Raw genomic sequence first — 12223 nt, 5'->3', positions numbered from 1 at the left:
TCGGGTTTGGGAGTAATATGAACACTTCACCAGTTATTGGTTCTTCCAGTTACGGCTCACCAACTTCTTGCGCCGACATAAGCTCCAAGCAGCCGACTATTCTTTCCGGTGATGATGTACGCGAGATCATTAATGAATCACTGAATAACTACTTCCAATACACCGTCGCCCCCTTTCTCCGAAATGAGATCAAGGCCGCTGTTCAGGATAGGGGATCTTCGATTCCAGGTCCCTCTCAGGTATAATCACATATATAGTTTTTTTGACTATCTTAAAGCACATCTGAGCATGGTAGAATCACATATAGAGTTTTTCTAGATGCCTTAGAACACATATGAACATGCTATAATCACATATTCAATTTTTTTACTGCCTTAGCACACATATGAGCATGATAGAATCACATATATATATATATTTAACTTTTTGTCTGTCTTAGAGCACATATGAGCATGATAGAATCACATATAAAGTTTTTTTGATTGCATTAGAACACATAAGCATGCTATAATCACATATTCAGTTTTTTTACTGCCTAAGAACACATATGAGCATATTATAATCACATATTCTGTTTTTTGACTGCCTTAGCACACATATGAGCATATTATAATCACATATTCTGTTTTTTGACTGCCTTAGCACACATATGAACATGCTATAATAACATATAGAGTTTTTTAACTGCCTTAGAACACATATGAACATGTTATATATCATTTATGATAGAATCACATATAAAATTTTTGGCTTTGCCTGCCTTAGAGCACATATGAGCATGCTATATTCACATATTCAATTTTTTTACTGCCTTAGCACACATACGAGCATGATCGAATCACATATATAGTTTTTTGCCTGCCTTAAAGCACATCTGAGCATGGTAGAATCACATATAGAGTTTTTTTATATGCCTTAGAACACATATGAACATGCTATAATCACATATTCAATTTTTTGACTGCCTTAGCACACATATGAGCATGATAGAATCACATATAGAGTTTTTTTATTGCCTTAGATCACACATGAGCACATGATAGAATCACATATAGTGTGTAATTTATTTCATTATATTTTGTTTATCAATACTGACTGTTCTTTTCTTGTGTAGGCTGCTAGCGATAATCAGGGTAGTGGAGCTGAAGGGACAGATAAAGACAATGAACAAGAAGACGCACAAAATCTTGGCGATGATTAGAGGACTGTGTTGAAGAAGTTCTATTTTTTTTATTTTTCCTAATTGTAATTGTTGAATTGTAAATAATTAAACTTCTTAGTTTTAAGGTGAAACGATTAATTATTATAGATACTTGTTATATGAATTTTTTTGTGTGGTTTGTTTTTTATTTACAGGAAATATAAATTGTACAGGAAATATAAATTGTACAGTTCTCCGTAATTAATTTTTAAATAAAATTTTTTTGATTTTTTTTCGTTTTTGCGACAGATTAGCGACGGATGATTCCGTCGCTATTCATATTAATCTAGCGACGGCTTAGCGACGGAATTAAATCCGTCGCCACGCCGTGGTCGCCGTTTAGTACCGGCGGATTGGCGACGGAATATAGCGCTCGTTATTCCGTCGCAATTAGCGACGGACTTGGCGACAGAATTATTCCGTCGCCAGTTAGCGTCGAAATATTCGCGACGTAAGCATACTGTCGCCGCGTTGTCGCTAATCCGTCGCTAACATGGTTAGCGACGGATTAGCGACGGAAGGTGGTCGTCGCTAATCTACTGCTCTGTTGTAGTGAGTACTCATAAGAAGAATTTTTCATTTTCATAAACAAAGAAGTCACCTAATTTACAATACCATCATACCCACTCTAAAAAAGGCAACTACAACTATGGATGAGCTAAATCTCGAAAAGAGGTATAAAACTCTGCTAATCCATAAATTTGAATAAGATTTCTTTAATAGCCTTGTCAATAGTTTTTGAACGCCCCACCCAGGGTTTTCCTCGCTTCGGCAAGGGTTTCTCATCATAAAAAAAAGATTGAAGCTAATATATATATATATATATATATATATATATATATACACTCACACACTTTTTTTTTCAAATCCAGCAAAGCAGATGTGTTTGGCATAGTGAATTTGCTAGGGATTGGCTGTGGGATAGTGCATTTTCAATAAAAAAATGATTTTTGGATGCTTCAATATTTATAAAGATTTTGAGCCATTTATTTTAAAGCCTTAAAAAGTCATATGCATATATTCAGACGATTCATGAGCTGGTCCCTATAAAACCAAACATTAGTATGGTTAGATTTAAGAGAAAAGAACAAAACCCCATGAAAATCACAGTTCACACTGTAGTTCCAGTATTCTAGTGACCCTCTATGTGTGTGCGCGCATGTGTGATTTCATTTTATGAAAGCAACCATACATAGTTGTGATGCAAAATGGAACACCTCATGTACGGTTTGGAGTAGGTGGTCCATTAGCATCTCTAAGGCTCCAACTCTACTCAAAATCATGCTTTATAATCTAAGGTACATTTCTATTTCTATTGGACCATGTATCTCATTGATGCATCTTACATAAAAAGGTTCCTGTTTGTTTTTACAAGAGTTTATTTTTGCAAGAGATCTTATAGTAAAGCATAAAGTTCCTAGTGACAACGCTTACCCAAAATCTTAATTTTCATAGAACTTATTCTTTGTGTGCCTAAACTAAAATATTCCTAAGAAATCAAAGCATTTTTATTTGCAAAGAAGGTTGTGGATGAGTCGACTCCTGATCATTTGTACAAAAATGCAATTTTGAGTAAAAATAGGTCACATGGATGCAGTGAAATATGTATTCTTATATTTGTGCTTAATGGATTTGAGTTCCAACTTAAATAAAGAGTAACACCACCTTTGAGAATTATTATTATTATTATTATTATTATTATTATTATTATTATTATTGGATAGCCCAAGGAAAACACCCTACCACTGAAATCACCGACCGTACATTGGCTGCCTGTGGTTGGTAAAACCCTTGAGGTCCCCCCTGCCCACCAGGAAGCATACCCAGCTCTGACCTTGCAGCAAGGTATTCCGCCCATGGGTTTTGAACTTGTATTGATTACTAGATTTACCATGTATAGAATTGACTTAACAAATTTCATGTCTAACATGTTCATATTTTGCTTCGTAAAGTTCTAGCCTAGAAATGCATAATTTACATGATATTCTACTATCTTTAGACTGCAATATGTTGGAGTGTTTCCGATATTTGTATTTCCTATGTGTAAATGTAAATATTCTTAGAACCTATATATTTATGATCTCATATTAAAAAGTGCCATTATCATCTCCATTTCACAATAGACCTAAATTTAGTTTTCAAATTCTACAAAATGCCTTTTAAACCAATATCATATTCGATAATAACCTTCACTAATCGTAAACATTAGGCAAACCAAACATCCTTAGATGATTTAAAAGGTTCACCATATCTGTGTCATGTAAAAGCAAGTTGGTCATTTACTTGTGATTCATTAATATTCTAATTGTACATGTGCTAAATACTACGAGCTGAAGTAACTATACTCAGACACAAACTTAAAAATAATATTATTTATTAATCCTCTTTTATTGAAATATGAATTTGAGGTGGTGGACTGCTACAACCAATTAATGCTATGCAGAGAGGACATGTGACAAGAAGTCTTTAAAAAACCAAGAAGTTTCAAAACGCTTTAAGCTTTGAGAAGTGAGCTTGGTTTTGTATTTCTTTGTAGCTAGGCATTAGGGTTTTTCATTTTTTGAGTGATAGTGGCATCGTCAATCATCCAAGGATGTAGCCATCCAAGGGAATCATCGAGTCACCAACTGTATTTATCTATATAGTAATCAAGTCATCGAAGCTAGAGCAGTTTGGATTAAAATACTTGTGTTACTGTAATGTGATCTAACCTAGGAGTTAGAAATATGGATGAGTAGGAGTCAACTCAGTACATTGGGGGTGGATGCTCATGTGGGTATGACATAATCAATCTAATTATATACTAGACAAGCGTGTAGAGTTTATAGAAGGGAATATTTGGGAGGATGAGAAGGAATTAGAAGATGGTAATGTGGACCTAAGTTTTATATTACAAAATACCATATTCAATGTTAGTCAATATGTGGCATAGAGATCTCTCTTTTCATCTCCAACCTTGGTTACCTTTCCCCTCACTTCCCTTTCACAATTTTTTTAAGAAATGATGTCTCTACTGGGGAACCCAGAAATATTAAATCCAGGCATTTCCTTAGAGTTAAAAGGAGCATAGGAAAACCCTTGTAGCTATCAAGGGTGGGGGTGAAAAAAAGAAGCATAGAACCCAAGGGGGATGAAAAGGACTCACCAGACCTTCTTTTCCTTTTTCTTTTTTTCTTTTCCTATTATTTAATTCTTATTTATGTGTCTTTTTTAACCCGAGTTATACGGGAAAGCCACCCGTAGTCTGATGTTGTTGTTTAAGTTTTGACTACTACCACTCCCTTCTACTGCTAAAGGTGTGATGGTCGAGTGTCATTGTCCTTTGATACATTCAGAGAAGGATAGCAGAATTGGCTTCTTTTCCATGTATTTCTCCCTTTGCGTAACAAATCAACCTTTCCTCTCTCTCTCTCTCTCATATTCTTATCTTTTTTTTCTCTCTTCCTCTCTCACACTCCGTGCCGACTAATGCAGCATGTCTGTACAGGGAAGGGAGCCCTTGTTTACATTCCCAATCTCTGGTTATTTTAAACCCCATCTTTGATCTCCTCCTCCTCCTCTCTCTAAGATTCGTGAGCACCCAAATTTCTTCTTTATAGGCAGCCTTCCTCCCTCCTCCTCTTCTTGTTTTCTACCGTAAACAACTCCCACCACCAACGTCACTATCTTCAGCAATCTTGGTCCTTTCCTAAACAAAGAGTGTAGGGACCAAGAGAGAGAGAGAGAGAGAGAGAGAGAGAGAGAGAGAGAGAGAGAGAGAGATCGGTTCTACAGTAGCAAAGGTTTAAGATCTGTGTTTTCCATAACTGCATCTTGTAGGAGAGGATGCCCCATCAAGGGGTTTTCATGGAGACTTCTGCAGTGCCTGATTTATCGCTGCACATCAGCCCACCAGATAGGACTCCGGCGGCAGCTCGTGGCTGCGCCGATCATGACACCGGCTTCGAGCTTTGGCGCCGGACGCTTAAGTCAAACATCGATGGCTCTGTCCCCGGAAAGCCCGGTCACCAGGCCTACAGTGAGCTTTCCTTGGCCAACCCAGGCTGCAGCTTCCTAGTGAGGAGTGAGGATCAAGCTCAGAGCAACGGGTTCCGGAAAAGTGGCCATTATCCTCAGTGCTATCAATACAGCAGCCTCCACCATGATCTGAATGGAGTGAACAGGATAAACCACATCAACGAAGGGGTGTCATTGTTGGATGTATCGAACGGCCTCCGGCCGATCAAAGGGATTCCGGTTTATCAGAACCGTATGTTCCCGTTCATCGCCGGCGACCGTCCAGCAATTCAGGGCAGATGCTTCAGTGAAAAAGACCCTAAGACGGGTCTCTACCATTTTGCCTACCCAACATCCACTGCTGCTGTTTCTTCAGCAACTTGTTCAGCTTCCACTCCTATTCTAGGGGGCGGCCGCCTAGACCAGATAACAAATTTACAGTCTAGCCCCACTTCCAATTCATCACCCGCCGGGGCCGAGGCAGCCGCGTACCAATTTGCGGCCACTGCAAGGTTCAACGGCGCATTTGCTTCATCTGAATTACTGAAATCACATCAGCAGCACTTTGGTGGGTTATCTGATGCTTCTCATGGTGTGATGATGAGATCAAGATTCATGTCAAAGCTTCCCACAAAGAGGAGCATGAGGGCACCAAGAATGCGTTGGACAAGCACCCTTCATGCTCGATTTGTTCATGCTGTAGAACTCCTTGGTGGACATGAAAGTAGGCCAATACTTCCATTCTCCCTTCTCATTTATCTATTATTATTATTATTATTATTATCAATGTTGTTATTATTATTGTAATTATTATTGGATTTTTGGTGGTTTCCAGCTTGCTTTAATCTATGTTTTTGTTTTGTAAATGAAGGGGCTACTCCAAAATCTGTTCTTGAGCTCATGGATGTCAAAGATCTGACCCTTGCTCATGTAAAGAGCCATCTACAGGTAAGCCAACAAAGTTCTTATTTCCACACAAGTCAAAGAAACAAGAAATATATGGGAAAAGATAAAAACTATATACATAATCTTTTCTTTGTTGGGCACGCTTCATTTTCCTCTCTCTGGCACAGTTATCGGTGGATGGGATTGTGATGAATGAATGAATCCATCAGTCTGGTTTTCTGAGACAAGAGACAGCTCCGTGAGAGAGAGAGGGGGGGTTATGATCTAGGGATGATAAAAAAGAAGCCATCATTTCACAATAATACATTCATTACTAATCCTACCAAACATCAACACACAGCTGGTCAATGACAACCCGGCTTCCTCGCGGAACACAAAGGAACCTCCAAACGAGAAAAAAGGATTTGAACTATGCTTTTTTCCCAGTTCTTTCCCTTTTCCTTGGCTCTTTCTCACTCTTTATCACTTACCCTCTAACCCCTCTCTCTCTCTTACCTCTTTCTCTTGCAGATGTATCGAACTGTTAAGACTACTGACAAGCCTGCAGCTTCCTCAGGTATTTCGCATTCCCATCCCCTCAGCCTTTCTGCAGCTTTAAACTCATTTCCATTTTACCCATCTCTCTCTCCCCCCCTAAAAATACGCTTAGCTAGTGTTTGTTAGTGAGAACTGCGCTGAAGCTGAACCAACACGGGTGGTTTCACTTTCAGGCCAGTCAGATGGATTCGACAGTGGGTCGGCCGGAGAAGATGAGCTCCTTCCGGGAAATGATGTGAATTTTCGACGTTTCGCCAATAATCTCAGATCGGACGGGTCAACTCAGAACAACAGATTGCACTCCCAGCAAGAGATTGATTGCTCACCTACATTGTGGACTAACTCTTCAAGGTAAGCAACGCCACACTGAAGCTATAGAAAGAGAAATCAAAACCACCCTTGTTGGCTCTTTTTTTTCTTCCTAAACCACAGCCGCACGTGCCACATTTTTCTTTTTTTTTCTCATCACCACCTTTTTTTCTCTTTTCCTGAATCTGCTTTTATGCATGGGGAAGTTTACATTTAGAGAACCCCAACCACGTCCTCTTTGTCATGCTTTTAGCTTTTGCCTTTTGTTTAGTTAACTATTCGCTTGGCTTTAAGAAGTGATTACTCTTTAGATTAAAAGCATAGACTTGGAAACCATAAACTAATCCCATCAGTGACTTTTTCTTTCAGTTGTTTGTTTGCTACAATAGAAGATTAATATTCAATAGAAAGAGAGGAAATTTTTATTTATTTATTTTTTCAAACTAATCCCATCAGTGACTTTGGCATTGGTTCATTTGTTAATTTCCTTTTGTTTATCTCCAAACTGATTTATTTCTTCTTTTTGATATATGTTTTTATTTCACATTCCACTCGAGAAAAAGAAAGGTATACAGTATCCAAACTAGGGTTGTTTAGTTGCACCAAGAGCCTTAAATACTAGATAACGAGTCCTCTAGAACTAGTTTTTTTTAATAACTTGGTAATTGTTGCATACATTTTGGTTTGCATGCACACTGGTGAAGACTTTCGAACACTTTGCCTTTTCTTGTGCATTGTTACAGTTTGGTCTTGTTGTTTTCTCTCTGCTGGGGGTTTTTGGAGCTATTCTTGAAGGAGTTGCCTGTGCAGGACTACGCTAGTTAGCCTTATACCTGTATGCCATATTAGTTGCACATTGATTGATAGAAGCATCTGCTAAACATTTTGCAAATGAGGATTACTTAATCCTAGAACACTAGAATGCCAGTTATTGACATGGAATTGTTTAAGGCGGGCGTACAGAATATGCTGCAGTCCTTTTGGTCCATTTAAGAAGAATTTTATTGACTTAGATGGTAGGGCACAGATTAGCTAGATGAGTATTGTACAAAGAAAAACTGTTTTTTTTTTTTTACTTTTTAAAATTTTTATTTGGTGCTAACCTTTCTTTCAAAAAACAAAGGTACAAAGGGAACTGTTATAAACGCTTTTCTTTATCTGCCCATGTCTGTATATTGAGAATTGTAGCTGGGACCACAATATAAAGTTCAAATATGGTTAGTGAACAGAGACACTTAGGATAGTTTGAGAGCATGGGATAGGATTTGCAAGGCTAATTTACCATACATTTTCATATGGAAGCATACTATGTTGACAGTATTCTAGATTTCATATCATTTTTCTTGTCCTTTTGAATGACATAAAAATAATAAATGTTTTACCGGAGAATGTATGCCATGTGCACAGAAATTGGAAAGCATGAGGTGAAATTGTACAACTTGGTTCTGGAAGATTCTGATTCGCTGCATAACTGGAGGAGTTAGGATAGAGACTCTAAAATTTACCATTAAAGTGCTTTTATGTGACCTGTAGCGTCGGTGTGTGTCTATACATATATATAGTTATGCGAACATGCTAAATGTGGTTTTCAGGCTTTTTTATTTTTAAATTCTAACAATACACATGTTATCTACATACTTGATTTTATTAGGATCAGCTCTTGAAGCATTAGATTCCAATACATGGGTGGATTTTTATAAGGTTCAAAAAATCAACGGTTCAAAAACTTTATAAATTTTTTAAGCTTCAAATATCTTTTTTTTTTACTGAAAACACATGATTCAGGTGTGTTTCCTAATAAATCGAACATGCCTAACACATCTATGGAGTCAGAACCGCAAAAAAAACAATGAAAACATCGAAAAAGTCCATTTAGCATGTTTGCATCATTGTCTCTCTCTCTCTCTCTCTATATATATATATATCTCACTTTTTCTATCTATCTATCTATCTATCTATCTATCTATATATATATATATATATATATATATATATATATATATATATATATATATATATATATATATATATATATATATATATATATATATATATATATAGAGAGAGAGAGAGAGAGAGAGAGAGAGAGAGAGAGAGAGAGAGGAAAGAAAAACACCATTTCTAACCACCGACCAACCACTGTGTCGACTGATGCCTAAGCCAACATCAACTCACCTGGCCTTCACCATTACAAACCAAGCCACCGAAACATAACTAATCATCCCAAGAGCTTGAGCCTGTGCTAGTTTAAGCCAAAGGGCTGTTGTCTTCTTAGATCCGGCACCACACCGCCCACCAAGGGCGCAAAATAGATCCTTTGGTCAACCAACTTTCTGTGAAAGAGCCAATGCCCAAAGAGGATTGGAAAATCACTGTGGTTGTAAAGCCCCACATGGCATAGAGTGCTGAAGAAAAGACAAAACAAGAAGAATAAGAAGTCTTATAACCGAATTAATAGGTATCAAAGAGAAAAGTAGCAATCAAAAATCAGTTTTAGCAACGAGAGTTTTTGTTTGTATTCAAAATGAATCTCTCTCTCTCTCTCTCTCTCTCTCTCTCTCTCTCTCTCTCTCTCTCTCTCTCTCTCTCTCTCTCTCTCTCTCTTCGCATGCGTGCACACACACACACAAAAACACTTTTTAGTTGAACTTTTACTATTGGAAAAAAAAAACTAGTCTTTTGTTTATACCCTTTTGAGCTGATTTGGCTTCATATGTTTTTCAAGAACATCTAGTGTAAATTTAGGTTTAGATTTCAAACTGACCATTTTGTTTTCATGATCAACCTTTTCAGTGGAGTATCATGGTTACAAAACAATTCAAGGGATGCAGAAGAACCTAATAGTGTGCCATCTCAAGAAGGATCTGGGCACGCACTCGAGGTAACCAAAATTTTCCCTCCATCTTACCTTTATTTATCATATGGTTTTCATTATCCAATGGGCCAAATCATATTGTTAGTGTGATGAATGATTGTCAACCAGCGTGTGTGTGTGTGTGTGTGTGATTATTTAAAGTCATGGTTAATTGACACATTGCATTGGTTTATTTCAGGAAAGCAGTGATATGCAACTAAAAGACTCACCTGCACCACTTTTGAACCTTAAGAACCCAAGTTTGGAGTTTACCCTAGGAAGACCCGGTTGGCAAGGCAACAGTGATGATTGACTTAATTGGTAAATCATATCCCATTGATTTTGAGTAGCTCACCATACACCAGCCATGCCAAACTTCAAAGCAAACATGGGAATTGAGCAGGTAGACATATATACAAAATATGTCATGTTGTATCACGGGGATGTTATGATAAGTTCATTGATGTAACTATTAGGCATTTCCACATGGAGGCTGGGGTACAATGTGGATACAAGCCATGGAACCACAACTATGTAACTGTTGGAAAGTAAATAATGACTTAGGATTTTGGCAGGAGCTGTTTGCATTCATTTGGAAATCATGGGAGAAAGCAGAAAAGTGGAGCCAAAGCCCTCACGAACTTATGCTTATCAGGTCTAGTTTCAAGTTCTGCTCATTGTCGCTTGCCAAACGAATCATGATTATCAGCTGTTTTTTCATCTTTTTCTTCTTTCTACTTTGTAAGCATTCATGAAGTTGGGAAATATATTCATGACTAATTTATGATCTTTGCACCCCCAAAATTATTACATGGCTTCAAATTGTAGGATTATTTGTGAGTTTCAAAAATTGATCATCATGGAGTCAGATACACATGCTAGTCCACACAAATACACAATATGAGAGTTTTTTGGATGGTTGATTCTTCAAGATAAATTCTTAACAGATCATGTTCTCAAAAAGAGAGGGTTCAGCCTACTTAGCCAATGCCTATTATGTAAGAAGGATGAAAAAACCTCTACTCACTTATTGTGGGACAGCGCTTTTACTAAGGAAAGCTTCACTCATGTTTGGCATCAGTCTCATCATCGATTATGGGGATTGGTTGCCGGTCTTCGAGAGGTGTCGATTGCTAAGTTTTTGCCTAGAAAGGACAGGAAAATTATACTCTTGGCGCAGCTTTGTCTTGATTCTTTGGCGTTTATTACGGATGCAGCAAAATGATAGAGGGCACATGGAAAATGACCTGCCCAGTTTGATATTGGCTAACAAGGCATTGCGTGAGCTAAGGCACAAAATCCGTTTCAAGTGGCCGCTTATGTCTGAGCCATTTATTCTTGATTTTAATATCGCAGTGTAATGGTATGATGGAGTGACATCTGGTCATTCCTATTGTACTGTTTTCATCTTACTGGATGCTAATCTAATATATTTTTCTTTCAGAGAGAGAGAGAGAGAGAGAGAGAGATTCAAAAAAAAAAAAAAACTCTACTCACCATTTTTTTTTTGAAAGAGATAAGATTTTATTCATAGCATATATTTGAAATATGGCTACAGCAACAAATGATGAGATATCACCTGCTAATAACGAAAGATGAAAAAAAAAAAAAGATCAGATACCTGTGAATCCAACTTTAGCAGAAGTAAGACATCTGTAGACAAATGGAACATGGAGTATTTTGCATTATGATGAACCCGCTCCACCACCATCCCCCACCTCCGCTCTCCATCTTCCCGGGCCTCTAACTGCTGCAAATTGCGCTACCCACTCCCAATACTACACCACCACCACGGTTCCACCCAAGCCTGTACGCAAGGAGCAATGATGCTGCGTGGAAAAGAAAGAGACAGTGAGAACGGCACGGGGCGAGTACGTGACTGTGCGAGAGAAGGAACAACCAGGGGCAACGAGTCTGAGCTTCCACAACTCAACCGGCGGGTGCGACTCGAACATGGACAAATCACGATTTATCTGTCTGTGGGCACACAGAAGAACCAAGTTTCTGGTGATGGTTCTTATCGAAGCTTCGCCGATGCTACCAAGGAGGGCGTGGGAACAACACTTCCTGCAACTGTGCATGACATCCCTGGGTTAGAAGGCGAAAGCAACGTATGGTGGAACCGATCTGCAGGAAGGAGGGTCCGGTTGTGGCTCTTCAAGCACGAGACCACCGAAGATCTTGAGGGCACAGTGGGGGCACTCCATTGGCGCCAATCAAGGTGCGTCAACCTAGTATCCATCCGCTCCCTCAACGACCGCTTATTGAAGATGGAATCCAAGGCTTTCAAAGAGGCGTGGCTGCCTAAATTGGTACGCTGTGTACAAACCGGGGGACTCCAGTGGCAGGACCCTCCTGGACCTCGACCAAAGCAAGGTTCTCTCATGGAAGTCTGCTGGGCATCGACCTGTTGAAGAATT

At 38.5% G+C, this 12223-nt stretch overlaps 1 protein-coding gene across 1 annotated transcript; it reads left to right on the top strand.

Moving 5' to 3' along the window:
* Nucleotides 1-5026: 5026 nt before the first annotated feature.
* LOC149812365 (transcription repressor KAN1-like) lies at nt 5027-11630 on the top strand. Its single transcript, XM_089993037.1, has 8 exons — nt 5027-5921; nt 6069-6145; nt 6614-6659; nt 6814-6991; nt 9743-9830; nt 10003-10063; nt 10154-10206; nt 11463-11630. The coding sequence occupies exons 1-8, from the start codon at nt 5027-5029 to the stop codon at nt 11628-11630; spliced, it is 1566 nt and encodes a 521-aa protein (XP_089849163.1).
* The last annotated feature ends 593 nt before the right edge of the window (nt 11631-12223 follow it).

Source organism: Nuphar pumila, chromosome 17, assembly GCF_984573655.1.
Source record: "Nuphar pumila chromosome 17, dmNupPumi1.hap1.1, whole genome shotgun sequence".
NCBI lineage: Eukaryota > Viridiplantae > Streptophyta > Magnoliopsida > Nymphaeales > Nymphaeaceae > Nuphar > Nuphar pumila.
Note: the sequence above shows the minus strand (reverse complement) of the source record. Positions and strands in the feature narration are given on the sequence as shown.